The following is a 27,649-nucleotide window of genomic DNA, read 5'->3' on the forward strand; positions in this document are numbered from 1 at the left end:
CAAGAGGCATAGCAAGCGGAAAACGGTTTGGTTTGTTATTCGAAGATAGGAGATAAAATTGCAAACGGTTCGTGTTTCATACCATTTAACATATCAGCAAGTCGAAGCACACGTAGAATGGGATCGAAGTAACGGCTTCATATTTTGGATCCATCCACCAGCGTTGGATGCTGGTGTCATACTTAGCACTCATACTTAATTCATGGTAAAATTTGCTTCTTTCTTTCACTCGATTAATTGATAAACATTATTATTTGCTATTTTTAGGAACGGTTTATAATGTAATAAGCTCGCGTGAAGTTTTTCCAGCTTAGTTAGATTGCATTTCAACAGCTTCTACCGTATGATGTAGCTGTTTCTCCGAGTGTTGCCAGTTTCAAAGGATACCCGCTCGCTGTCGGTTACTAACCAACGCTGGATGTATACAGGAGTGCATTGCCACGATTACGACGGTGCAGGCCATTTGGCGTGCCGGCTGATTCTCTGACCGATCCAGTTTTGACTACCACATTTGCTCGCTTTGATGTCACCATGCTGTTGCATGCCATCGCCGAGATAAGCATCTACTTGGCTGTGCATCCACTGGATTCGATATCGCGTATAATGAACCCAATACATCACCGACGCTGAGCATTATAACATTTACCGTGGCGTGCAGCGGATTCTGTAGAACTACAGGACGCTCCAGGAAATAATTCCCATCCTGACAATGAATGAGCTGTTCGTAGTGTTGCACATAGTGCATTGTGCAAGCCCTTTTCGCACAGTTTGGTCTACGAGAACGGTGCGCTTTTTGTGCTCTTAACGTGCTATGCGCTTTGAGTTTTTGAGCCCTGTCCGCTCTTTGAGTACTTGAGGTTTGGTCTCCATTTTTTCCACGTCCACGTAAAACTTTCCGCACAGTCGCGTACTTTAAGCGCTGTGTTGTAATGCGCGCATAATATGATGTGCTAAGCGCATGATGCGCCCTTTCTAGCGTTTCGAATTACAGGCGTTTCAGGTCACAAAAGTGTTCACGGGCTATGCCGGCAAGCTGGTGAACAAAGAGAACATTATCAAGGTTTACACCATGCTCATGAACGGCAAACTCGACCAACTGACGGAGATTGCCTTTTGGTCATGGTCGGTACGATCGAGAATTTTGGCAAAACGAAGTAAAGCGTCTGGCCAAGGAACCGGCCTAAGAATCCGGTCGACTCAAAAAGATAAAGTAGGCAGTTTTCCAGTAGTTGCGTCGGCGTTCGAATTCGGTTGGAAAACGATCAAGCAGAGCTCCTCGGGTGTGAACTCACTTCAGCGGCACCTCCTCATTCACTGTGCTGTTAGTGTAATAATTTTAATCGAATCGATGATATTCTTAGCATACGAGGCGTGTAATTTGTTAGTTTCTCCATAGTGCAAATATAAAAAGATGTTTTGTAGATGGATGAAAAGGTAGATAGTTTTTGTTTTACATCCTGGTTTTATTATTTTCATATCCGAAAGCACTAACTCTAGACAAAGCCACCAAATTCCTGCACCTTTCATAATCCACCTTTGGCGCAATTGACACCGCGCACGGGTACGGATTTTCTAACGGGCACGGCATGCTGACACCTAGCGTCTATCCACTGCCACCAACAACAGCCCGTGTATCCGCCCCCGGAGATCATCATTAACATAGGATTCCCGTTACCATCGAACAGCGTAAAATTGGTCATCTGGACAAGAAACTTAGGTAATGTCCGCTAAAAGTCGTACTGACTCTTCCTTCCCTTCTTCCAAATCGCCTGAAATTCCAGTGCCGGCTGTTTGTGGGTCCAAGTGTTTTTCTAGAGTAATTAATAAATACATTATGAAGCGGTAATCTTTGCGTGTGCACTGCTTACGAGAGTTCATACATAAATGTTTGGATCAGCAAAATGAGTCTGGCAATATATGTAGGATGCGGGATCATTTAACCAACTAGCAGAACCGACTACTGCTTGTAATCATATGCACATGGTTAAAAAAACACCACTCGCCCGCGCCACGTATATTCTAAGTCTATCGCGGTATTAAAATAACAAAAAATCACGACAAACTGATTAACCAGGAGTTGGTTACCAAAATATCACCAATCAGATCAGACGTCACAACGACCATGTGCGTCTTACCCCTGATCATCGCACATGTGTACGTGAACCGAAATGAATTTCATTTCAATCACGAGTGCTCGTGATAGAACCAGTGACATTTCGAAATTGATCACAGACAAACAAAGTCACGTCAAAGTGACCGACCAAGAGGTGGTTGCTGCAATGTCACCAATCTGGTCACACGTCACAACGACTATGTTCATCTTGCGTCTGATCATCGCACTTGTGTACGTGAGCTGATTTGAGGTTCGTTTCAGTCATGAGCGTTGGTGACTGAAACAGTGATATTTGGCAGCACAGTACACAGCCAGCAATAGTCATGATTATGCTTATGCGGGCAGTAAGCTAAGCTTGTCAGTCAGAGTATCGCGTTGGACTCAATAATTCACATGTCGTGTTCAGCATGTCATGATGCACTTTTATTGACTATCAACAATGAACATTAAGCTACCACGGATATGTTGATTGTTTTCGTTGGTGAAAATCTCGTGATAGTCATGACATTTTGCAGCACTGGTCCGAACTGTCCGAACTGTCCGAACTGCCCGAACTGCGCGACCCAGCGCAGAAATCGCTGAAGAACAGCGCGGGAGACCAGGCCAAATCTGCGCTGGCCAGCGCAGATTTTGGTGCATTTTCTGCGCTGGAAACTGCTCGAATTTGCGCAGCGGGTCACTTCACAACTATTGACTTCTGAGTCAAAAATAGCTCCACTTAGCCAAAAACTAACTATTGCCCAACTAGAGCTGTGCGCAGCAAAGTTAGGCAGCGATCTATTTGCGAAAGTAAAGGAAGCAATTCCAACATTTTCGAATGTTTACTTTTGGACCGATTCAATGATCGTTTATCACTGGTTACAATCTCCACCACAGAGCTGGAAAACTTTTGTCGCAAATCGTGTCTCTCATATACAAAAAGTGACCAAAGGATTTTCCTGGCGACACATTCCAGGATGCGACAATCCGGCAGATTTAGTTTCTCGCGGTTGCTTTGGTTCTAAATTAATCAACGACACAAAATGGTGGAAGGGTCCAACCTGGCTACCATGCTCAGAAAATGTTTGGCCATTAATTCCTACGGTACAAGAAAACGTCGATGCTGAACAACAAAGACGATCGCAACCCGTACTAGCTCACGTAGCAGTTGAGCCACCAGTGCATGAATTATTCACTAAATACTCATCTTTATTTACCCTTAGACGCATGATTGGCTACTGGATTCAGTATTACAAAATACTTCGCAAGCAAATTCCTCCCAGCAAGCTTCTATCAGTGCAAAGCATAATAGAAGCTGATTTATATTTATGTCGTCTAGTACAAGAAAGCCACTTCAAGGCAGAACTGAAAGCATTAAAGGCAGGACTCTCAGTATCGTCATCGTCCTGCATGAAATGGTTTAATCCTATCATATCTTCTGATGGCCTCATTCGTGTCGGAGGTCGACTCACACATTTGATTCTCCCCGAAACCGAAAAACATCCCATATTTCTACCAAGCAAACATCCCTACTCAGTGTTGCTAGCCAATTATTATCATCTCAAATATTTCCATGCTGGACCACAGCACATGCTAAATACAATTCGGCAACAATACTGGATCATCGGTGGCAGAAATTTGGTAAAGCGTGTTTATCACTAATGCTTAACTTGCTTCCGAGCTAAACCCAAGATGCTTACCACACTCATGGGTGACTTACCACCGCCCAGGGTGATTGCTTCCAGGCCGTTCTCAATAAGCGGCATCGACTACTGTGGGCCTGTTTTTGTCAAGGGTGCACACCGTCGAGCGGTACCCACAAAAGCATTCGTAGCTATCTTCATTTGTTTTACAACAAAGGCAGTTCACATCGAACTCGTCTCCAATTTAACTACCGAAGCTTTTCTTGCAGCCTTACGTCGATAGGCCGTCGAGGTCTGGTGTCCGAGCTCCATTCGGATAACGGGACCAATTTCAAGGGAGCTTCCAACGAGCTCAACAACCTCTATCGTCTCCTTCATTCTGATGAACATCAGCGCAAGATGCACTCCTGGACCCTGGAGCGTGGCATCGATTGGACGTTTATCCCTCCTCGCGCACCCCATTTCGGCGGACTCTGGGAGTCAGCCGTAAAATCAGCCAAGTACCATCTTCTCCGTACCATGGGCACCTCTTTGTATACCTTCGAAGATATGATGACGATACTGACGGATGTAGAAGGATGTCTCAACTCGCGCCCTATTACTCCGATGTCCGACAATCCATCCGACCTGACAGCTCTGACCCCGGGGCACTTCCTGACTGGGTCCCATATGCAGCTGCTACCTTCGATTGACGTCTCGCAGATTCCATCCAATCGACTCAACCACTGGCAGCTTATCCAACAACAACTTCAACGTTTTTGGAAACGTTGGCATACCGAATACTTGCAGCAATTGCAAACGCGAAGCAAGTGGTTCGTTAAGGGGAATGATGAAATAAGGGAAGGGCAGTTAGTTATTGTTCATGAAGACAATGTTCCACCTTCTAGATGGCCGCTCGCTAGGATTACTAAAATCCATCCAGGAAAGGATGGTGTCACTCGGGTAGTTACTATCAAGACTAACAAAGAAAGGGAACTGACTAGACCCATAACCAAAATATGTCTGATTCCTGAAATAGACCATATAGATCCAACCGATAGTAAAATTTAGAAATTTTAGGTGGCAGGATGTTGGATTTGTAACAAATATCCGCCTGCAAATATACAACCTGCAGGACTACCAATCGATGCGAAAATTAACATCATGGCAGATTACCACTGTTCCTTCGATAAGGAGCCATGATGTAATTTGTAACCTTGTAATCAAATGTAACAATCGCTAGAAGCGCATGTCTGTGTTTAGTCCATAGGATGCGCAGAAATAAATCCAAACGAGATTAGAGAGAAAAAGGCAAATTGTTCGGAGTCGAAATTTATTTCATATCCTCAACTCGACACAGCCCTAGAATCCTTCGGTAGTCCTTGGCGAGTAGCTACAGCTGGATACTCTTGGGCGCTCTCTGGCGCAGTTGGTCAATTTGCTCACTCCCCCCTTGGCCCCTCCTCATCCTCTCACCTTGACTCGATCAGTTCAGTCGCGAACGATCAGTCGCTTCCTCTCCTTTTCCCACCCTCGACCTGATCAGTTCGGCTTAGTCCAACGATCAGTCGCTTCCTCCCCCTCCCTCGACCTGGTTAGTTCGGCACGTCCAACAACCAGTCAGGTTCTATTCCTTCCCTTTCCTGTGGCAATTCCGGTTGAATTTTTCACCGGTTTGTTCCTCCTTCCCCTTCCTCCATCCTTGGCCAAGTCGCGGTGGCAGTTGCACCCTCTGCCGCCCCCTCCCCCACCAGTTTCTGCAGTCATGTTAGGAAGTGGGATTTCTACGGGCCAACGAGTGAATTTGTCTATCATTGTTAGACAATAAAGATTCCTTGCTGATGGTGGTAATGAGCATATTAAGTCGATATGAACGTGATAAAATCTGTGATCTGGTACGTTTATATGATTTATCGGAGTGTGATTGTGACGTATGATTTTAGTTTTTTGGCATGCTAAACAGTGTGTGACGAAATGTTTGCAATCTTTGCGCATGGAAGGCCAAACGAATCTTTCGGAGATCATTTGTGTTGTTGCTTTTATTCCTGGGTGCGATATTTTTTATTTTATTTTTTATTTTATTTTTATTTTATTAATTGCTCGGCCACGTTGGGTTACAGCAATAGTGCTTACTGACTATAGTATACAATTATTCACGAAGGAGTTGGAAGGAGTTTATGGTACGGAAAAGGAGCGAAGACGGGATCGGTAGACAGGATAGGATATGTTGAAATCGAACAGATCAGAAGTACTATTAAAAGACGACATAGCTCTTACAAAAGGCTCATTGCGAGCAAAACGTGTACGACATATAGGTAACTGGAGACGAAAACGATAACGTAAGGTGCGACAAGGTGCATACAAATGTAAGCGCGACAGAAGTGAAGGAGTATCAATCGTATTGAGCAATATGCCAGCAACGAAGGAAGCCTGAGCGACTGAGAGGCGGTGCTCCAACTTGGTAAGGCCTAATAGTGTGCATCTATCGTCATACGAAGTAAGCGGAATAGAGTGATGACCCAGCGACCTACGAAATACGATTCTAGTAAAACGTCTCTGGATCCTATCAATCCTTTGGAGCAGAGATAGTTGGACAGGAGACCAGATGACATAGGCATATTCTAGTACGGAACGGACCCAACAACAATAAAGGGACTTAAGACAAAAAGGATCACGAATTTCAGTGGACATGCGACAAATATAACCAAGATTTTTGATGACCTTGTTGATGACATAGTCCGTGTGCTCCTTGAAAGAAAGATTCGGGTCGAAGAAGACGCCAAGATCCTTAGACAAGGACGCACGGGGAATAAGGGCATCACAGACACTATAAGCATGAGTTATACTTGTAGAGGATCGGAAGAAAGACAAGACAGAACATTTTTCAGGACACAGGACTAAACCGTTAGAAGCACAATATGTAGAGAATTTACAGAGCCAGGATTGAAGGACTAGACAATCAGCTGTAGAAGATACAGGAAGAAAAATTTTAACGTCATCCGCATATAGCAAGAAGCCGTTAGGAGGAAGGATCGAATTACAGTCATTGAGGAAGAGAATGAACAGTAAGGGACTAAGGACACTACCTTGTGGGACACCCGAAGAACTAAGAAAACATTCAGAGAATGAGCCACAGATTTTAACTGCATAAGAACGATTCTCAAGATAGGAGTTGTCAAATGCCGCTTTGAAATCGGTATAGATAGTGTCTACTTGCTTACCACTAGACAGATAGTGATATAGAGAAGACAAAAAACACATTAGGTTGGTGGACACTGAGCGATTGGGCATAAAGCCGTGTTGTTCCGTAGAAATATAATTTTTTACACAAGGCATTACAGATAAATGGACAATTGACTCGAGGATTTTAGAACACGCACAAATAATAGAAATGCCTCTGTAGTTTGATGCTAGTGTGCGGTCACCTTTCTTATAAATGGGAACAAGCCAAGCTAGTTTCCATTGACTAGGAAAAATCCCTACACTAAGCGAGCGAGAAAAAAGACGAGTGAGAATAGGAGTGAGGGTATTGCCACATTTTTTCAAAACACAGGCAGGGATGCCATCGGGGTCTGGTGAAAACGAAGTTTTAAGTTTGGATAAAGCGGATTTTTCTAGGCTTTCACTTACAACGACTGAATTACATGATATCACATCAGAGGGCGTGTAAGACAAGCCTACGTCCAAAGGAACCTTAAAAGTACTAGGATCGACAAATACACTAGAGAAATGTTTGGCAAATAGGTTACATATATCAGGATTGGACGTAGCAGAGGACAGATCAAGAAACAGGGTGGATGGAAGGCTAGCAGAGCCTCGCCGAGAGTTCGCAAAACGAAAGAATGACCCAGGATCAATAGTGAAGCGCATTTGAAGACGCCGAACGTAGCGACGATACAGATGGCGATTAAGAAGACGATAAGCCTTAGCCGCATATTTATATACACAAAGATTGTGTAAAGTATTATTTAAACGGTAGGCGCGTTGAGCGCGGTTTTTGTCCGATTTTAATAGACGTAAAGCTCTGTTCGACCACTTAGGATTAGGAGCGGGTTTAAGAAGAGGACAGCAGGAAGGGAAGGCGGAAGTGATTACATTAGTAAACGCTGCTACAGCTTGATTTATGTCACAGTCAGCATTAATAAAGGACCAATCGGTATCGGCTAATATACGATGAAGCTTTTGGTAGTCCAATTTCCTAAAATTGAACATACGAGCCGTAGGTATTCGTTGGGAGGGTGCAGGGCGAGAGTGCGTAAGGAGCACGCTTGTCTCAAGAGCAGGATGATGATTGTCTAGCGCGACGAGTGGAACAGGTGAAGCTATGACGGGGGAGCAGCATTCCAAGAAGCCAGCATTGGCAAATAGAAGATCTAATTGTCTTCCGCGTATATTTTTTATGCCGGATAATTGCAGCAAACCGTTCACCGACATTCCATCAAGCAGAGAAACATTTTCACGAGATACACCAGTAGGAATGAAGTGATTAACGCACGATGCCGACGGTTGCCAGGAGAGTGATGGTGAATTATAATCACCAAGTAACACCATAAGATCATTTGGTTTAAGTTTGCCAGCAACGAAACTAACACTCTCATGTAAAACGTCAAGGACTACTTCGGAAGAACGCAAATCGGGTGGGATGTAAACGGCGCCGATATAGATTGCAAGGTTTTGAAGCTTAACAATTGTCCAAACAGACTCCAGCGAGTCGAACGGCAGTGATAAAGTTGACGTGTTCAGCACGGAAGAGCAGGCAATGAGTACACCACCACCACGGCAACGGTTACTGTTGAGAGAGTTTCGGTCGCAGAGATAGATGACATACGCATCCTCCGAGATAAGAGAGGACGGAATTGAGCCATCGAGCCATGTTTCAGTTAACACCAACACATCCATATCAAGCTCGGATAGAGAGAGGCGTAACTCGTCTAGTTTTGTGCGCAATCCTCTTACGTTTTGATAGTAGATGTTTAGTCGATCGATCGAAGGAATGAGAGAGCGAGATACGCCGGGAGTGCTCTCGCTGCAAGTTATTAACGGCGGAAGAGAGTCGGACGGATTGTGTGTATTAGATGCAGGGTTAGCTTCCATCAATTCGGGTAAAGTCGGTAGTTCATGAAAATCTTCAGCCGGATCAGCCGGTTTACGCTTGCTGAAAGTACTGCGTATAAGGCAAGCTCATAGGACCATGATCGGGCGAAATAGTGAAATCAGCGTTTCGCAGTTGTGTCGTGTGGTTGATAGAAGGTGGCGATGAATGATGATCCGATTCACGGGTAACAGGCGCAGAAGGTGCATGGGATGCTGCAGTAGTGGGTCGCCAAACATTGACGGAGCGGGGATTAAGGTTGATGAACTCCTTAAAAGAGATCCCGCGAGGCCAGGTTGAAGCAGCCAAAGCAATAGCCCGGTGCGAATCCGGTACACCAATTTTAAAAGATACGTAGGAGAGCGTAGAAAGATCCCGGTCGCGTCGTACAAGGCTGTATACCAAGATGTCGTCTGTCCCTATGTTGGAACAGGCCATTTCACGGATCGCTTCAATCGGAGTATCAGGAGCAATACGGGAGATAAAGACCCAAGTACGGGGTGGGCGTTCAGGAACGGTCGTAATATTGTTGTAGGACAACCCTGTACCCGATGACAGCATAGCGCGTGTAACGGTATTGGTAGGCGACGAGTCGGGAGAGCGATCCATCAATCGACGTTTGGAAGGATTCTCACCAACAGCTTGATGGGTGAGCTTAGAGGCCGCAATTGGATTCGTGGTCGTTGAGTGCGTAGCAGGAATCGCGGAATGGTGAGCACTCGATGTAGTAGTTTGCGTGGCAAGATGAGAGTTGAGCTTGTTCATTAGTGAGTTGAAGGAAGTGAGAAACTCACGGTGCATCAGATCAAGCCCCTTGATGCCATGCTTAACTTCATCAAGCGTTGTGAGTAGTGGAGCCTGTGAGTAGTTGCGTTCCATTGAGTGAGAAGCAGTAAGTGAGTCGATGAAATCTTTCACGGAACGAATTGATGATGCTGATTCCTGTTTCATCAAAGCTATCTCGTTTCTAAAACAATCCAGTGAAGAGGAAAGTTCGAGTCGCAAGCCAGCTGATGTCGCCTGCACAGAACGTGAGGTATCGCGGAAATCGGACTGCAACGATTCCAACAGGTAGGCAGCATCACGAGAAAGGCCGTGCGAAAAGCGTAAAGTGTCAACGGCCCGCAAACGCTGAGCACAATTTTCGCGTTTATTTTTAGATCAGCGTGATGTGCATATGGATCGTTCGGCGAGTAATCTACAGAACGAGCTGCGACGAATCGACGAAAGATAGGAACAGTTTCGAATTGAACAGAGACTGTTGCTGGAGGAACAGTGCGAGCGTTTTCGGCAAGAAGAAAGGCGTCGTTTTCTTCAAACGCATCACCCGAGGCCCGTTTCGGGCTCGCAGAGTGATACCCGGCTCGATAAGGAACATATGCATCCATGGCACGGCTTCAGTGGTCAACAAGTCATTAATCAAAGCCAGGTGTCTGCGCACCACTGCACCAGCTGGGAATTGCCTAGCTTCTCCGGCAACCCTAAAGAGTGGTCAGTATTCATCGCCAGCTATGACTATTCGAACGGTATGTGCAGTGATGAGGAGAATATGTTGCGTCTTCAACGGTGTTTAAAGAGCAAGGCATTTGATGCTGTCGAGAGTTGTCTCTATCACCCATCGAGTGTTCCTGAAGCCATCGAGATACTTCGTGAACGCTATGGACGTCCAGCGCTCATAGTTAAGGCTCTCATGAGTAAGATTCGTGCAATGCCAGCTCCGAAGGCGAACGATTTCGAATCGCTTGCAGATTATGGATACGCAGTGCGGACCCTGTGCGCAGCAATGGGTGCTTCTGGACTGGTGGAGTATCTCAATGGCGACGCTTAACTAGATGAGATAGTGGGTAAACTACCTGCTAACGTGAAACTAACTTGGTTTTACCAGTGTGAAGCCTTAGGAGAACCAACCCTGAGCCAGTTTAATGAGTGGATGAAGAAACTTACCAAGGCAGCCTGCAAGGGAGTTGAACCTGGTCACAACATGCCAAATAAAAATTATCGTAACAGCTACGAAGGGCAACAGAAAAGCAGTACCGATCGTCAGAATAACCGCAAGTATGAACAATGTAACGCTCATTTAACAAATAATGATTCCAAAGAAGCGGGTGCAGGTGAGACCTTTACAGAAAATTGTCGAGGATATGAAGGGAACTGTCCGAAGCTAGAGAAGTGTGCAAACTTTTTGAAGATGTCCGTCAACTCAAGGTGGAATCTGATAAAATCCCACCGAATCTGCCGTATCTGCCTTTTGAAAAATACTCATCACTGCCATGTGAAAACATTTTGCGGAATCAATCGATGCTCGAGACGCTACAACTCGCTTCTGCACTGGACACCGCAGACTACAGCAACACCATTAAGCAAGGTAATTAATCGCCCTAACTATCTTACCACACACCCTAATTCACAAGACCAAGAAGAAATTCAGACGTCACGAGACGAGATAGATCATCCTGTATCACGTCAAGCAGAAACCTGTAATACTCACTCAGGCTCACACGAAGTCGTACTATTTAGGTACGTTCCCGTGGTTCTCCATGGTAGAGGGAAAACTATAGAAGTGATTGCCTTCTTTGATGATGGTTCATCAGGGACTTTCTTAGAACATGAACTGTTCAAAGAACTAGGGCTCGATGGTACCCCACAACCACTTTGTCTATCGTGGACGGGAAACCAAAGTAGGTTTGAAGATGAGTCAATCAAGGCAGCGATCGGGGTTTCACGGGATTTAAACTCAACAATTTATTCGATGAATAACGTACATACGGTGAAAAGTCTTGGACTATGAGAGCAATCACTTAATCCATCCAAGATGGGTTTTAGATACCGATTTAGATAACTCACACCGGTTTTAGATAACTCACATTTAACGCGATCACTTTCAACGGTTGAGGGAAATAAAAACGAACCAGCAGCATCCAAAACTCGCCTCGGCTGGGTTGTGTAAGGACCAAGCTGTGCAGGTGCAGCATCAATTGCCACTAGCAGAAATGGTCCGGAGTATATAAATGTCCACGTTTGCTCATGTTATGGCGACCTAGATAAGACTCTTAAAAATTACTTTGCACTGGACTCGCTCGGAATATACCACTCATCTAAACATGTTAGATCAACTGAGGAAGAGCGTGCTCTAAAAATTCTCCAGAAAACTGTTTACTTACGAGACACTCGCTTTGAAACTGGATGTTGTGACTTTGTTAGTTAGCTTTTAATTAATATATATTTCTCCTCGGTTTTTACACGTGTGTCTTTTCTCGTCGTTGCCTTTCTTCTACCCTGTTCCTTTTTCTTCCTCCTCTCACATAGCAAGACCGCCAACCGCTCTAGATCTTTCACTCAAGGTTGCTGTACCTCTTGGATGTGTAAAGCCCGGTTGCTGTACATTTGATGTGTGTGTATTTAATATCGGAGGTGTATATAACACTGGCCTTCTATGGAAGTATGATGATATTAACCTACCAGAAAGTAAAATTATGGCTTTAAAACGGCATACCTGTCTGGTGAAAAATTTGAGGCGAAACCCAGAACTAGCCACTGCAATGACGACAAAATTTCGAGAGTACGTTCAAAAGGGCTATTTGAGGAAGCTAACTACCGACGAGACCTTAGAGAGGCATCCAAATGATAGGTATTTACCAATTTTCCCTGTGGTGAACCCTAATAAACCGGGAAAAATACGTATCGTATTCGAGGCTGCTGCAAAGTCAAACGGGGTGAGCCTAAACTCGTTCCTTGTCTCAGGCCCTGACTTGTTAGTTAATCTGCAAACCATATTGTACAAATTTCGTGAATTCAAGGTTGGAATTTGCGGCGATATTCAGGAAATGTTTTTTCAAGTACAAATGAAGCAACAGGACCAGCGTAGCCAGATAATATTCTGGAACGATGGTGAACCTGACGACCCTCCGCAACAGTACGTTCTAACAGTTATTGTTTTGGTGCGGTGTGCTCCCCCAGCACTGCTCACTATGTTAAAAATTTAAATGCTGAGCGATTCGAGCACCAATATCCCAGAGCAGTGGAATGTATTAAGAATGAGCACTATGTTGACGATATGCTCGCGAGCGTTGAAACCGATGAAGAAGCCATCAGATTGACCAGAGAGGTACATTTCATACACTCACAAGGAGGATTTAATGTAAGAAACTGGGTGACTAATTCTTACAACGTGAAGAATGCATTACTAAAGGGCGATTTTGTAAACAAACTCGTCTCAATAGGAACCGAGGCAACCCCAGAGAAGGTTCTAGGAATGTGGTGGAACACCGCAAAGGATACATTCGTCTTCAACATCTCAACCCGGCAAGACTTTACGTCCTTGATTGAAAAGAAAACCCCTACAAAAAGAGAAGTTCTGAAGGTCCTCATGTCGATATACGACCCACTCGGATTGATAGGTAATTTTCTTATGTATCTAAAGGTCCTTCTGCAAGAAATCTGGCGTGAAGGGAGTTCCTGGGTTGAAGTAATATCAACAAGATTAGCTGAGAAGTGGCAGTACTGGCTATCGGTTCTTCCTGCAGTACAAGACATAAGTATCCCAAGATGTTATCGGTCATCCACCTCAGTTAGTAGTAGCAACGAAATTGAGCTTCATGTGTTTTGTGATGCTAGCGAAACAGGCATGGCAGCGGTGGCGTATCTTCGCTTTGAAGAAAATGGGATTATTGAATGTTCCTTAGTCGGATCTAAAACTCGTGTTGCACCACTAAAATATCTCTCCCACTCCACTAAAATATAATTCCCCGATTAGAGCTACAAGCAGCAGTGATCGCTGCCCGTTTAGCAAATGTTATACGAGGCTCCCATCGTATTAACATAAAAGAACAGTTTATCTGGACGGACTCACGCAATGTTATGAGTTGGATAAAGTCCGACCATCGACGCTACAGTCAATTTGTAGCATTTAGAGTCAGTGAGATTCTGGAAACAACAGATTTAAGAGATTGGAATTGGATTGCAACAAAAATAAATGTTGATGATGACGGGACGAAGTGGCAGCGTTCACCAGACCTCAGTCCTACCAGCCGTTGGTTTAGGGGTCCAGAATTCCTTTGGAATCCGAAAGAATTATGGCCTTTTGAAAATAAACCAGCAGGTGAAACGTTGGAAGAAATACGCCATCAATTGCAATATCACTCTCAGAGTGTAACCCTCATGAATTTTCACCGTTTTTCGCGTTGGGAACGGCTTCTTAGAGCCATGGCATATGTTCGGAGATTTTGTGAAAATCTTAAAAGAAAGGCACGCCGAATATCAAAGGATACTGGTCCACTCACCCAAACCGAACTTATTGCAGCTGAGAATTCCGTGATACGTCAAATTCAGCTAGAAGCATTCCATGAAGACATACGTCTTCTCGAAAAATCGGAAGTAAATAAGCATCATAAGTCCATTTTAGCGAAAACATGTCCATTGTACAAGCTTAACCCGACATTGGACGAGAACGGGATAGTAAGAATGCAGGGAAGAATCGATCAGTGTACATGGGTTGGTGAAGATACCAAAAAACCGATCATCTTACCGAGACGACATTATGCAGTAAAACTACTGTTGGATAGTTTCCATCGAAGGTATCGTCATCATAACCACAGCACGGCAATAAATGAGCTGAAATCATGTTTTTATACCTCCCATCTGTTGGCTGAATACAGCCGTATTCTCCATGAATGTCAACACTGCAAGATTCGGAAAGCGCAACCAGAACCACCGCCGATGGGTAATCTTCCTCGTGCTAGATTAGCCGCCTGTCAACGCCCTTTTTCCTACGCGGGTGTAGACTATTTTGGGCCAATAAGCGTTACAGTAGGACGTCACGCAGAGAAGCGTTGGGGAGTTCTCTTTACGTGTATGACCACACGAGGTATACACATCGAAGTTGCACACAGCTTAACTACATCATCTTGTATTCTAGCAATGCGACGGTTCATCGCGCGAAGGGGTACACCGCTCGAGATTATAAGTGACAGGGGAACGAACTTTATTGGAGCATCACGGGAATTACAACAAGCTATGAAAGATGTAAACGAAAATGAGCTTATGACGGAGTTCAACAGTACACAAACCAAGTGGGTGTTCAATCCTCCCGCAGCGCCACATTTTGGAGGTTGCTGGGAACGATTGATACAATCGGTAAAGAAAGTCCTCGCCGCATACGATCTCCCAAGAAGGCCATCCGATGAAATTCTACAGAGCACATTAACAGAAATAGAAATGATTATCAATTCTAGGCCTTTGACTCACATCCCTGTCGACAGTGAAATGGACGCCCCATTGACGCCAAACCACTTTCTTCTTGGAAGCCCCGACAGGTCTAAACCTTCTATCTACTTTGACGACACACCCCGCATGCTACGAAACACGTGGAAGACAGCACAGCTTTACGCAGATATATTCTGGAAGAGATGGATCGCCGAGTATCTTCCATCACTCACTCGGAGGAGTAAGTGGTTTTATCCGTGCCGCCCAATTAAAGAAGGAGATTTGGTAGTGATCGTAGATAATACGCTCCCCCGAAATAGCTGGCCAATGGGGCGCGTGATTCAAACCACTAAAGCAAAGGACGGACAAGTAAGGCAAGCTGTAGTGCAAACCGCGAACGGATTATTAGAACGACCCGCCGTTAAAATTGCGATCTTGGATATCGAACCGAGAGAAAGGACAGACAAGACAGACGTGGAACCAAAAGATTAGGATAGGGACAGCAACGACACCGGTACAGCCATAGGGAAAGTGAATTCGACAATTCACTGGAGGGGAGAATGTTGCGACGAGTCTGGCAACTGTTCGATGTTATAATAATAACGCGTATTGATGACTGCCCGGTGTAAAAGATAAACGGATACTTGATAACACACGGATAATGCGAACGGAAAGGATAAGGCGGATGTACGGAAAGAAACAGAGTGCGGCGGCTCTTTTCTATTCTAACCGTACGACGAGCCAGAAGTTTTTTTACTGTTTCACCGTTGGTTAAGCTTTCGGCAATAAATATACTTGTAAAATTATCTGGAAAGTCGTCGCGTTCGTTTTACAAAAGCATATAATTTCTTCTGGACTATCGCTAATTCTTTCTCCTCAGCAAAAACAATACTTCCGGTTTACGCTTGCTGAAAGTACTGCGTATAAGGCAAGCTCATAGTACCATTACCGGGCAAAATAGTGAAATCAGCGTTTCGCAGTTGTGTCGTGTGATTGATAGAAAGTGGCGATGAATGATGATCCGATTCACGGGTAACAGGCGCAGAAGGTGCATGGGATGCTGCAGTAGTGGGTCGCCAAACATTGACGGAACGGGGATTAAGGTTGATGAACTCCTTAAAAGAGATCCCGCGAGGCCAGGTTGAAGCAGCCAAAGCAATAGCCCGGTGCGAATCCGGTACACCAATTTTAAAAGATACGTAGGAGAGCGTAAAAAGATCCCGGTCACGTCGTACAAGGCTATATACCAAGATGTCGTCTGTCACTATGTTGGAACAGGCCATTTCACGGATCGCTTCAATCGGAGTATCAGGAGCAATACGGGAGATAAAGATCCAAGTACGGGGTGGGCGTTCAGGAACGGTCGTAATATTATTGCAGGACAACCCTGTGCCCGATGACAGCATAGCGCGTGTAACGGTATTGGTAGGCGATGGGTCGGGAGAGCGATCCATCAATCGACGTTTGGAAGGATTCTCACCAACAGCTTGATGGGTGAGCTTAGAGGCCGCAATTGGAATCGTGGTCGTTGAGTGCGTAGCAGGAATCGCGGAATGGTGAGCACTCGATGTAGTAGTTTGCGTGGCAAGATGAGAGTTGATCTTGTTCATTAGTGAGTTGAAGGAAGTGAGAAACTCACGGTGCATCAGATCAAGCCCCTTGATGCCATGCTTAACTTCATCAAGCGTTGTGAGTAGTGTAGCCTGTGAGTAGTTGCGTTCCATTGAGTGAGAAGCAGTAAGTGAGTCGATGAAATCCTTCACGGAACGAATTGATGATGCTGATTCCTGTTTCATCAAAGCTATCTCGTTTCTAAAACAATCCAGTGAAGAGGAAAGTTCGAGTCGCAAGCCAGCTGATGTCGCCTGCACAGAACGTGAGGTATCGCGGAAATCGGACTGCAACGATTCCAACAGGTAGGCAGCGTCACGAGAAAGGCCGTGCGAGAAGCGTAAAGTGTCAACGGCCCACAAACGCTGAGCACAATCTGCGCAAGCCCAGAATACATAAATTTTATGACTTCTTAAAATCACGCAGGAGCGGGGTTGAAAGTCCAATGCACCCCGCTGCAAAGAACTCCCTTAACAAGTCCCTTAAGAAGTCCCTTAACAACACTATACTTGTTAAGGGAAATGAAATCTCTCATGAGTGATTTTGAGTGCTTTTTGAGTGCCCTCTCACTCGTTTCTCCTCACCGCACCTACCTGTCTTCCCCTCCCACCATTCATTTTCGCTTCCCTTTCTTCTCGCCCTACAATGTCATCATATAATGAATAAATATACACTTCGATGTACAATTCTATCCGCAGTCCTTTTATTGTTCTATCATGATTTGTTTTTGTTGTTGTGATACACCTCCTGAAACGAAAACAAAACAGATGGAAATGGAAAATGGAAATTATTGTAGAACGAACACCATTTCAATACAATGATGCCGTACACAGAATGCCGCAGTATTGCTTGTATTACAATCAGTTTTGATTGATGATGGTGATGTATAAGGTTGCCACAGTACTAGTTCGACTTACCTCAGCTATTAGCAGCATTGTTTAATCGATTCGCACTGAAAAAACAAATTAATTATAAGAGTGTGTTGCTTGCTGTTTGCTCATCTGCCGGTGTGTAAACAATGTGGTCGCGTGACAGCGCTGTCAAAAGTTGTTCATATCGATACGTCAAATTGATTTGACAATAAATGACAACATTGAAATTCAAAGAAGAGAGGCGTATATTTTTGCTGGCTCAGAATCTAGCGCTAGCGGATTTGTATTTGCAAAATTATTGCATCTAACTGTGAGTAAATCGGAAAAGAATTATTGTCTTCAATGTATATAACGCATATGTTTGCAATTTTAATGCATTTGTTTTAGATATCAAATCATGGAAACACAATCAATTCTTGATGCAATCGGGATATGTGATCAGCGAATCGAGCAGAATCTTCGTCAATCGCATAAACTTACCACTGCAGTAGTAGATGTAAAACTGCAACTTAAGAAAATGTGCCGGAAAGAGCTGGAACAGCCTGTCGTCACTGCATCCATTGCACACCAGCCTTCAGCAATGCAGCGACCAGTTTTCCTCGCATCAGAATTGGTGTGCAAGGAAGAGCTGGATGCGTTAGAAAATAATCTCTCTCTCTCGGAAAACTTCCAAACAATGGTACGTTGGATTACCGGCGAGATTACTGCTACCAAAGAAAAGCAACGAATTCATGACGCTTTGGGAAAAATGTTTTCAAGACCTTTTTTTGCGAGTTGTAGCTGGGCTGGGGCTGTTAAAAAAGGATATAAACCTAAGTTGGGTTTGAAAAAATATCCAAACGTTGTAAAAATACTGAAGGTTGTTGGTGGAAATATTGACCAGGCAACTTTTGAAAAACATTTGAAAGATAAGCTTTACAATGGGAAAAGTGCATGTAATATTAAAGGGATAAGAAAAAGTGTAGTTCATGCCGAACATAAAAGAACGGCAGTGATTAATAGTTCTACAAAATAGTATGAGGTTTTCATGTTATCAGTGCGGTGAAGGATTAGTGAATTATTGAGGTTCGAAGAACGTCTGAATTTGAATAAAACAATACGAATTTGTAAAACATGTATTACTTTAATATAATAAACAAAAGTATTATTTTTAGCTTCTAGGAGATTGGCATGAAAAAAGATCTGATCACCAACAGGTTCTGCTACACCTTATCTTGCCATCGAAATAATTGTGCTCTCCTGCGCACAGTGGGGAATGTGTCAGGTATTCTCATAACATATCCCGGCCATTACGTCTTGCCGACCATCGCCAGTATCAGAAACTACAGTTTGTTGTACAACTCATTAAGCTAGTGGTTCATCTTTCACTTCCACACTCCATGCTCGAAAATTGGGGATATGCAGTGGTACAGTTCCATCGTAGCAAGGACAGATAATCCGGCTGCGTGATACTGAAAAAGTCTGGAAAGTCTTAGGATGCCGGCATTACGACGTAGGTATTTAAACCAATAAGAAGATGGTCCTGAGGATGCGTCCCTTAAACACGACCACAGTGAGGAGCCTCTTCTCGGATGGTCCAAGACAGTTCTCTAGCACTTTCATATGATTGAAAAATCTCGATTCAATATGAAACTATAAAAAAAAAAATAAAATAAATAAAAGTTTGGAAGTACGTAAGTTTCTCTTTATTATGCACTTTTTTATCACAAACAAATATCATTACCATATTTTTCATTTTATATTTACTTATAAAATAACTTAGTAACCTACAATACTCTTTAAAATACTCCAATTCTCTAGCTTTAAAGTTCTCCTAAAATTAAATACTCCTAGGTAACTAATGCATAACTAATTAGTAAGTGTGTAGGAGAGGGAACAGTACCATTGAATCGGGTTGTGGGGAGCGTTCAACAAGAAGCTGGGAAAGAGGACGACTAGGAAGAAAAATAGGTACTAATTTACATTTAATATTACTTGAAGAAACCTCTACACGGGTGGTATGAACATTTGTATGAATTTTAAAGATATTTAAATTTATTGATGATACATCGAAATTCAATACCCCCGCATTTGTTGATGAAATGTCAAAATATTGCTCCCAAGAACTAACTTCTACACCTAAAATATTAAATGCATCGCTTGTAGTTGATTTGGTAGCTTTTATAAATCTTACAATTTTTTTGTTTTGTGTAAGAAACCAGCTATCTTTGAATTCGGGTCCTAATTGGTAATCGGCTCTTACTTGTAAACGTCCTTTTTTCTTTATATGTGGATAATTCGTTTCCGTACGATGACTGGCTTTTTGAACAATACTTTGTTCTGTTAATCTAGAAGCCACCTGTTCCACAATTTTAGTTCCCGATTTGACGCATGGTTTTACGAATCGCATATTGTTCTCAAAATCATATGCAGAAAAATAATCCAACGGCCCTAAATCCTCAACATCATCAGCAACATGTTGGAGGTTATGGACGTTGCTTGTAACATTGGATGCACCATAAAAGTGACTAAACTGTCTGACAAACTTTTCAAGCATTCTTTTCGCCACAGGCCAAAGTTGTTTGTATTCTACAGTACTAAGTATAGTTATGCTACAAAAATATAAAAGATAATGATTGTATGCGTCACTTCGCATAAAATCTTTGAACACTACAATACTTATATAATGCAGAAAAATCCTAAATTCTGTGGCCTTCCACAAAGCAAGTTCTTTTAAGTGCCGCATTCTACGGGGCACTTCAGAAGGAAGTCGTGTCTTCATAATAAAAGCAGAAACGACTTCCCTGTGTCGGGGTGTCCAAACTACAAAATGAATGTCACCAAACTTATTATGTATTATGCCCTCGTCGATTTTTTTTACTGACACCTTCATCAATTAACTGAAGACGGTCACGGAGAGGGACGCCGTTGACCATATTGAAACGATAAATTTTTTCCAAAGGTGACGTTCCTGTGTGATGTTCAACACAATCCCTACCTCTAAAACTCTCGTTAGTACGCGGCGTGGCATTGACAGTATTAAAAGTCATAACTTTACCTCTTTTGGAAGGTACTGATATACCGACTGCTGTGCAATACAAGCATCCATGTTTACCATTAAAATTAATGGTAGCTGTGGTGATATGAAGGAAATGATGAGTTATTATGATAGATTATTCAAGTTTTTACAATTGGGCATCATATTCTTACAAACCTTTCAGAAATGCTCGCATTGGTGCATCAGCAACAAAAACCCTCATGAAAAATGGAAACATTTTATCGCCAATGTTAATTCCATTGTCTATGAGGTTGTTAATGTCCTTCACTAATGGATTCAGGAATTCTTCCAAACAACCCGGCTTTGACGATCCACCAAAAACACCGACCACAAATACCGGGATGCTGGACAATTCTACCACTCTTATTTGAATCGGAATTAAATTTTTCCGACTTTTCCTAAATAGTGGCAGTCCATCAATTGACACATCGATTGTGATTTGTTCTACATCTGGACAAATATACCTATAAGCAAGCAAGAATTTTATAATCAATATTACATTAAACATACACTCAAGGGATGTAAGCATACTTACTCAAAATAGTTCTGTAGCACTGATTGTATTCCGTGGTACCACATTTGCCCACCGTTTATTGGGAAAATTTGCTTGCCAACTTGAATTGGTGTTTTCATCAATGTTTGTGATGATTTTGGAACAGGAGCTTGAAAGTGTTTTCGTATTATAGCAAGGATAGCTCTAATAGTGAAACGGGACAGGCGATTTATAATAGCTAGATGTCTGAGGGCATCATTAAAAGAAAGCTTATGAACAAAACTTAAATCATCGTCCTTTTCCACTTCACTCTCGTCTACATATTCGATGAAACTGTCGTATACACCTTCACCACTAGAAGAGAATGCAAAAGAAGTGTAATCTGCCAACAGTTCTGGAACTTCTGCTGGATGATTTTCTAAAAAGAAAACGACGATTAAATATATAATACAATTTACAAAACAAAAGGCACACACTCACCTACTAAGAGATCCAGCCATGGAATGTTCGATGAGGCAAGATCAATATTAGCAAGTTGCTCATTGCATATTCGGTCCAATTCTTCTAGCTCCCGCTTTCGCTCGCGATAATAATTCCCATCATGTCGCTGCATTGTCGAACGTAGGTTTAATTTCTACTAGTTTTTCACGAAAATAATGTAGAAATGTGCAGATCTTTCCCATTCACCAACATACCGGTCAAATGTACACAAGTATTATAAACGCGATTCAAAACTTGACAGCAGAATACCGAGCAAAAAAAAAAATGACAGCGATGAATCAAAAGAAACGTTATTTTTATTTTCTTTATTTTTATAGAGACTTTGAGCCAATTGGCCTCAATCGCCTTTTCAAGAAACGTTATCATTACCTTTGTTGCGACAAACGCATCGGTGGCTAGCTGGGTCACCGTAACTAGAAAGGCTAGACAACGACAGGTGGCGCTAACAGTACGACGCATACAGTTCTCGGAAGGATCGTGGCCCATATAACAATTTTCACCACAAATTCACCTCAAAACCTCTTGGTTTCAGCAAAACAAGAGGTTTGGTGAATATGACGTCAGATGCAAACAGCGGTTTGCGAAAAAAGGGGGTGGGGCCACGACCGTGCGTGGCTTGTACCTGTATCCGCTCTGTTCGCTATGTATTTGTATTTATGTGTGTATTGTGCACAGCTGTTCTTGGTGCGTTGTGGCTTTTAATCTGAGGGCGGATCTTCGTTTCTCTCGCACGTTTTTTTTTTCGCTGCGTTTCTTTGCTGTGATTGAAGAGAATATTGGAGGAAGAGCGTAATTATTTAGGTTTTCATACTTTACCGGCGTTGTGTTGGATCCATCGTCAATGTTTTCGGCTATCTTGGTTGCACGTACCTGCCTACGCTTTGAGTGAACAAAATACTATTCAATGCGTTCTTGTTTCTTGCCATCAATCTCTACGCAAAATAAGTGGCCGAGCGAGTCTTGGAGATCGAAATGATTCTTTGAGTTCGCTAGAAGGTCTCGAGAAGAAAAACCCTAGCGCGCTCGCATGTCAATTTGTCTTTGTTTTCTTCTCCATCTGAGAATCATAAATGTGGCCATTAAGGGCCAGCTACTAGCGATGGATAAATTTGAAAAAAACACCGGAATCGCTGCCGAATTACTCCACAATAATCGCAAGTTGTGAAAGGTAGATGCAATCTCGGTAATGTTTGGTGTCATCTTTTGTAGCCGACCAGGACTGGCCGGTTGCTCTTTCTTTGTTACCGCTCATTATAGCATCCTCGCTCTCCGTATGTGTTGCTGTTTGCTTCCTACATAGTTTCTTCTATTTCTTCTTCATCCTTCGTTACTCCTCGCCATGGCATTCTCGCTCTCCTTATGTGTTGCTCTTCGCTTCCCCCTTTATTTCATTCCCCTCTCTCTGAATTAACAGAGCCTCTCGCTCGTCGCAACCTGTTTCTCGCTACCTCACACCCCGTTTGCCATAGAAATAATTCCCCATTGTTATATGGGGGCGATTTAGCATCCGTGAAGCTGTATAATCCGTGGTGATCGTGGTGCCGTCGTCCGAAAGCCGTTGACCCCATTCGTACGCTAAAGCCGCTAAGAGACCAGTGAATTTTTTAACACTTGTAAATTGCGAAATAAACGGTGTTTAAGAAAACTAGTGAACGCGAGTTTTGTGCGAATCCTTTCGGTAGAATCGACGGTTACTTGACGTAACAACCTTCGTTTCTATGACCAAAAATGCACCCTTATCTTTATGACCACCTACGCGAGTAGATTATACATTTTGTAAAGGAATTCGTATTTTTATTGGTGAAAAAATACATTATTTAACATTATTATACATTATTTATAATAACGATACTTCTTTTTATGTTATAAATTAATGATGTTTGACTTTTAGTTACGTAAATTGAATGCGCAGTAAATAGTTCAACTTCCACTAATAGACCACCATGTTGTTCCAAATGTCGGGGCAAAAATTTCAATTTATATGAATTTAGAAAAAATATTTGGAGTTAGACACCTTTTGCAATAGGCTCTATAAATATAAGTTTATCCATTGCTATACATATCATTACAAAAATAATGAGTTGATCTAAACCAAAATCTCTTATTGTATATATTACCTATCCGGGTAGGTGGTTATAGAAATGAAGGTTAAAAGAGGAGAAGATGACTTACAAAATGTGCGTAACTTGAAAATAATCTCTCGTTCTTGATTTTGAATTATGTGGTGAGACTAGAAAGAGTGAGTAAGCTGTGTGAAGAATCTTTTCGATTGACAAGCGGGGTGTAGCAACGGGTGGAAGGACCATGAAACGCATTTAAATTGAGTGCAGTCACTCATCGTGAGCGACTTTTTTCCGCGGGGTAGTGTGCACATAGACCGAAGCACGGAATTGGATCGTTGCTAATAGCACCTTCACTTTTCTTACAGATCACAGACGCCATCGCAAAATAACGCAAAGTTCGGCTGAACAGTGAGTGGTCACAACAACCGCAGGCGGATTGCAATGTTTATATGTTGAACCGTACAATTCACAGGTACCGCACAAATTTGTGATACGTGAACGCGCGAGTGCAAATTAACCGAACTTAAACAGTTCAAGCACTTAATCATCAAGAAAATCGCGGTAAAAAATCAACTTGGAAATAGCAGAGTGAGAAAGCACAACCAGCCGCTATGAGTGACAAGTGACAAGTGACTTAAGATCATTGGCAAATGCTCGCTCCAGTGCTTGGGGTCGTGGCACAGAATAGATGCCTTAAGGGTCCTATGCTATCGTTCGATAATCCCATTTGACTGTGGGTAGTATGCAGTCGTGCGCAGGTGGCTGAGTCCGAGCAAGCGAGTCTGTTCCCCGCGCGTTGATTTAAATTGGCGTCCTTGGTCAGACGTAATGAAAGATGGAACACCAAACCGGGTTATTCATCCACAAACTAGAGCTTCGGCAACTGTTACCGCGGTCATATCTGGAATGGGAAACGCTTCAGGCCAACGCGTGAACCTGTCGATGACCGTTAAACAATAAGGTTTGCCCTTACTTGGAGGGAAGAGCCCCACGTTGTCGATGTTTACATGAGCAAATCGGCTGTCCAGAGCCGAATATCGGGATATAGGTGGTTGTGTGTGTCGCGTCACCTTCGAACGTTGGCATGGCAAGCAGCTCCTAGCGAAAGCAATACTATCCTTGCGGATGCTTGGCCAAACAAATCGCTCCGTCATTAACCGTCATTGACCTTTCGATTTTACCTTGTGCGATGTTCTGGAGCTGCAGATCGTCTTTTTGGTCTTCCGCAAGTGCTTCATAATCCAGTGATAGCGCTGGATGTATAACATTAATGCGGGAGAGCAAGTCAGCCACGATGTTGTCCTTTCCCACAATGTGACGGATGTCCGTTGTGATCTGTCCAATCACATCTAACTGGCGAGCTTGACGGTCCGAGGCTTTGTCAAGTTTCTGGAGAAAGGTAAAGGTGATGGGTTTGTGGTCAGTATATATGTGGCAGCTACGTCCTTCGAGCATGTATGTAAAATGCCGCACCGCAAGGTAGATTGCAGTGAGTTCGCGATCGTAGGTGCTGTATCGCAGCTGGGCCATGCTTCTGCGAGTTGATGTTTGCAGCGTTCGAAACTCGCGATAGCTACGTCATTCCACGCCAGCGAGGAGCGATCGTTGCGTTTGTTGCCAGGAATCATGGCAAGTAGTGGAATCTGGTACTCGATCGCGTTTGGTAAAAACCTATGGTCAAAATTGAGCATTGCCAAAAAACTTTTCAATTCCTTTACCGTAACAGGAAGTTTGAACTCCACGATAGCTCGAACGCGGTCAGGTAAGGGACGGATACCGTCGGGAGAGACGGAATGACCCAGAAAATCTATCTTGTCTCGGCCGAATTCGCACTTAGCAATGTTTATCGCCAAGTTATATTGTTTGAGCCTTTCAAACAATTGTCACAGATGTTCTCGATGTTCTTCGGATGATGATGATGCGATGAATTGGTCGTCGATGTAAGGAAATACGAACTCCAATCCTCTGACCACTTCGTGGATCAACCGTTGAAACGTTTGCGCTGCGTTTCACAATCCGAAAGTCATGAACACGAATTCGAACAGTCCGAACGGTGTCGTGATGGCAGTTTTAGCGATGTCCTCGTGATCGATTAGTACCTGATGGAAGGCTTTTTGCAAGTCAATTTTAGAAAAAATAATTCTACCTTGCAATATGGTCGAAAAGTCCTGCAGGAACGGTATGGGATAGCAATCCGGGATGGTTTGTGCGTTGAGCGCCCGATAGTCCCCACATGGCCGCCAAGAACCGTCTGCATTCTTCACCATATGGAGCGGGCTCGCTCAACTGCTGCTAGATGGTCGGCATATACCAAGCATGAGTAGATGTTCAAATTCGGCCCTCGCTGCTTGAAGTTTGTCTGGAGAGAAACGTCGTGGGCGTGCGTAAACAGGTTGTCCTGTCGTTTCGATTCGATGGTATATCGAAGCATCGCTAATTGTACCCGGTGGCCTTAGACGAGTGATGTTAGGAAACTCGGATAACAGGTCAGCGCAAGTCAACACTGAACTGAAGGTCTTAACCGAACACTGCTCACTCAGCGCTAGCTCACTCTTCGCCAACCGACTCAAGATGAGTGGTATTATCGATGAGGCGCTTCCGTTTCATATCCACCAGCAGATCAAAATTGCTTAAAAAATCCGCGCCAATTATCCCCGAAGTGACGTCAGTTATCAAGAACGACTACAGGAACTCGTGATGATGGCCGAGATTGATATTCAACAACACTTCACCGTATACATTAATCCACGATTCGTTCGCGGCGAACAGTTTAATCGGTGATGGTTTTATTCTGGCTGTTAGCATATCTTTAGGAACCACATCGGCGCCGGTGTCGATTAAAAATTGCGTTGACGTCGTTTTATCAGCAATTCGTAGACGAAAAATTGCGGCTGTAGTGGTAGTTCGCCAATCTCCACCGCAGCATCAGCAGAGCGACACTATTGTGCAGATGGTGCACCTTGAACGGTGCAGGGTTTTCGGCATTTCCGTGCATCGCTACCGAATTTGCGATGTTACCAGCACGGGCCGGTCGAAAAATCGCTTCCGCGACTTAAACTGCGATTACGTGCTGAGCCGTTGCGGGAATTTGATCGTCCTCGGTACAGTAACGGACAAAAATATAGGGCTTTTTTTTTTCAACGCACCCTGACCCGTTGGAACAGGTTTTTGTTTGGTTGTGTGTGTGTGTGTGTGTGTGTGTGTGTGTGTGTGTGTGTGTGTGTGTGTGTGTGTGTGTGTGTGTGTGTGTGTGTGTGTGTGTGTGTGTGTGTGTGTGTGTGTGTGTGTGTGCATGTGTGTGTGTGTGTGAGTGTGAGTGTGTTTTTGTGTGTGTGTTGGTGTCAAAAGTATGTCGTTTCGGATCGATTTGCTAATAGTTTTTATTGTTTTTTTGGGTAAGGTTTTGTTTAAATTAGCAGGACCACCGCCCTCGCGAGCAGTGTTTTTTCGATATATTAACAATCTTACGGTCTTCCTCCGCCGTGGTCTACCGAGGACGTCCGGGTGACTTGCGCGTTTCGGTTGTCCGAAGCGCGTTTGCCACAAAAGTACGTGATCGTTCCATGACGAACTCGATCGTTTTGCGCTTAATGCCAGCAGCCGCCATTCGCTTAATGATGTGGCGCTGATAATCGGTACAACGTTTACCTCGACCCATTGTTACAAAAATTGCTTGCTTAGACCGTCAAGAACGCACTGGTTAAAAACTTGGACACGACTGATGCCGTTCTGCTTTTATACGCCATGAATCACACCGTTGTCGAGCAGCAAAAAAGCGTATGGATAAAAACTATCAATGAGTAAGCGAATGAGCATGTACCCATTCAAAACGAGAACAGAATACTGCCGCGCTCATGAAACAAAACGCCCATTGAAAAGAACACCTGCGCGCTTGCTCAATGCACACACAAAGTTTCCCATGCGCACACAACGTTCAACGCAGAGATGCACGCAGGCCTTTCAATGACGTGCACTTGCGAAACACCTGTTTCACATGATAACACACGTAAGCAGAATACTTTCAACGCAATATGACATCATGTCAAGCTACGTTTTTTCAGACAC

At 43.6% G+C, this 27,649-nt stretch overlaps 1 protein-coding gene and 1 long non-coding RNA gene across 2 annotated transcripts; both read right to left on the reverse strand.

Moving 5' to 3' along the window:
- Positions 1 to 17,299: 17,299 nt before the first annotated feature.
- On the reverse strand, positions 17,300 to 18,156 carry LOC133393402 (uncharacterized). Its single transcript, XR_009766141.1, has 2 exons — positions 17,536 to 18,156; positions 17,300 to 17,365 (listed from the first exon to the last, which is right to left on the reverse strand). It is a non-coding gene; the product is annotated as an uncharacterized LOC133393402 (long non-coding RNA).
- A 2,750-nt stretch (positions 18,157 to 20,906) lies between these two features.
- LOC133393112 (uncharacterized) lies at positions 20,907 to 25,114 on the reverse strand. The gene is made up of 4 exons (XM_061656572.1): positions 25,058 to 25,114; positions 24,743 to 24,973; positions 21,501 to 21,654; positions 20,907 to 21,438 (listed from the first exon to the last, which is right to left on the reverse strand). Exons 1-4 carry the CDS (start codon positions 25,112 to 25,114, stop codon positions 21,059 to 21,061), a joined length of 822 nt encoding a protein of 273 aa, XP_061512556.1. The 3' UTR covers positions 20,907 to 21,058.
- Between the last annotated feature and the right edge of the window lie 2,535 nt (positions 25,115 to 27,649).

The sequence above is a fragment of the Anopheles gambiae genome, chromosome 3 (assembly GCF_943734735.2).
Source record: "Anopheles gambiae chromosome 3, idAnoGambNW_F1_1, whole genome shotgun sequence".
NCBI lineage: Eukaryota > Metazoa > Arthropoda > Insecta > Diptera > Culicidae > Anopheles > Anopheles gambiae.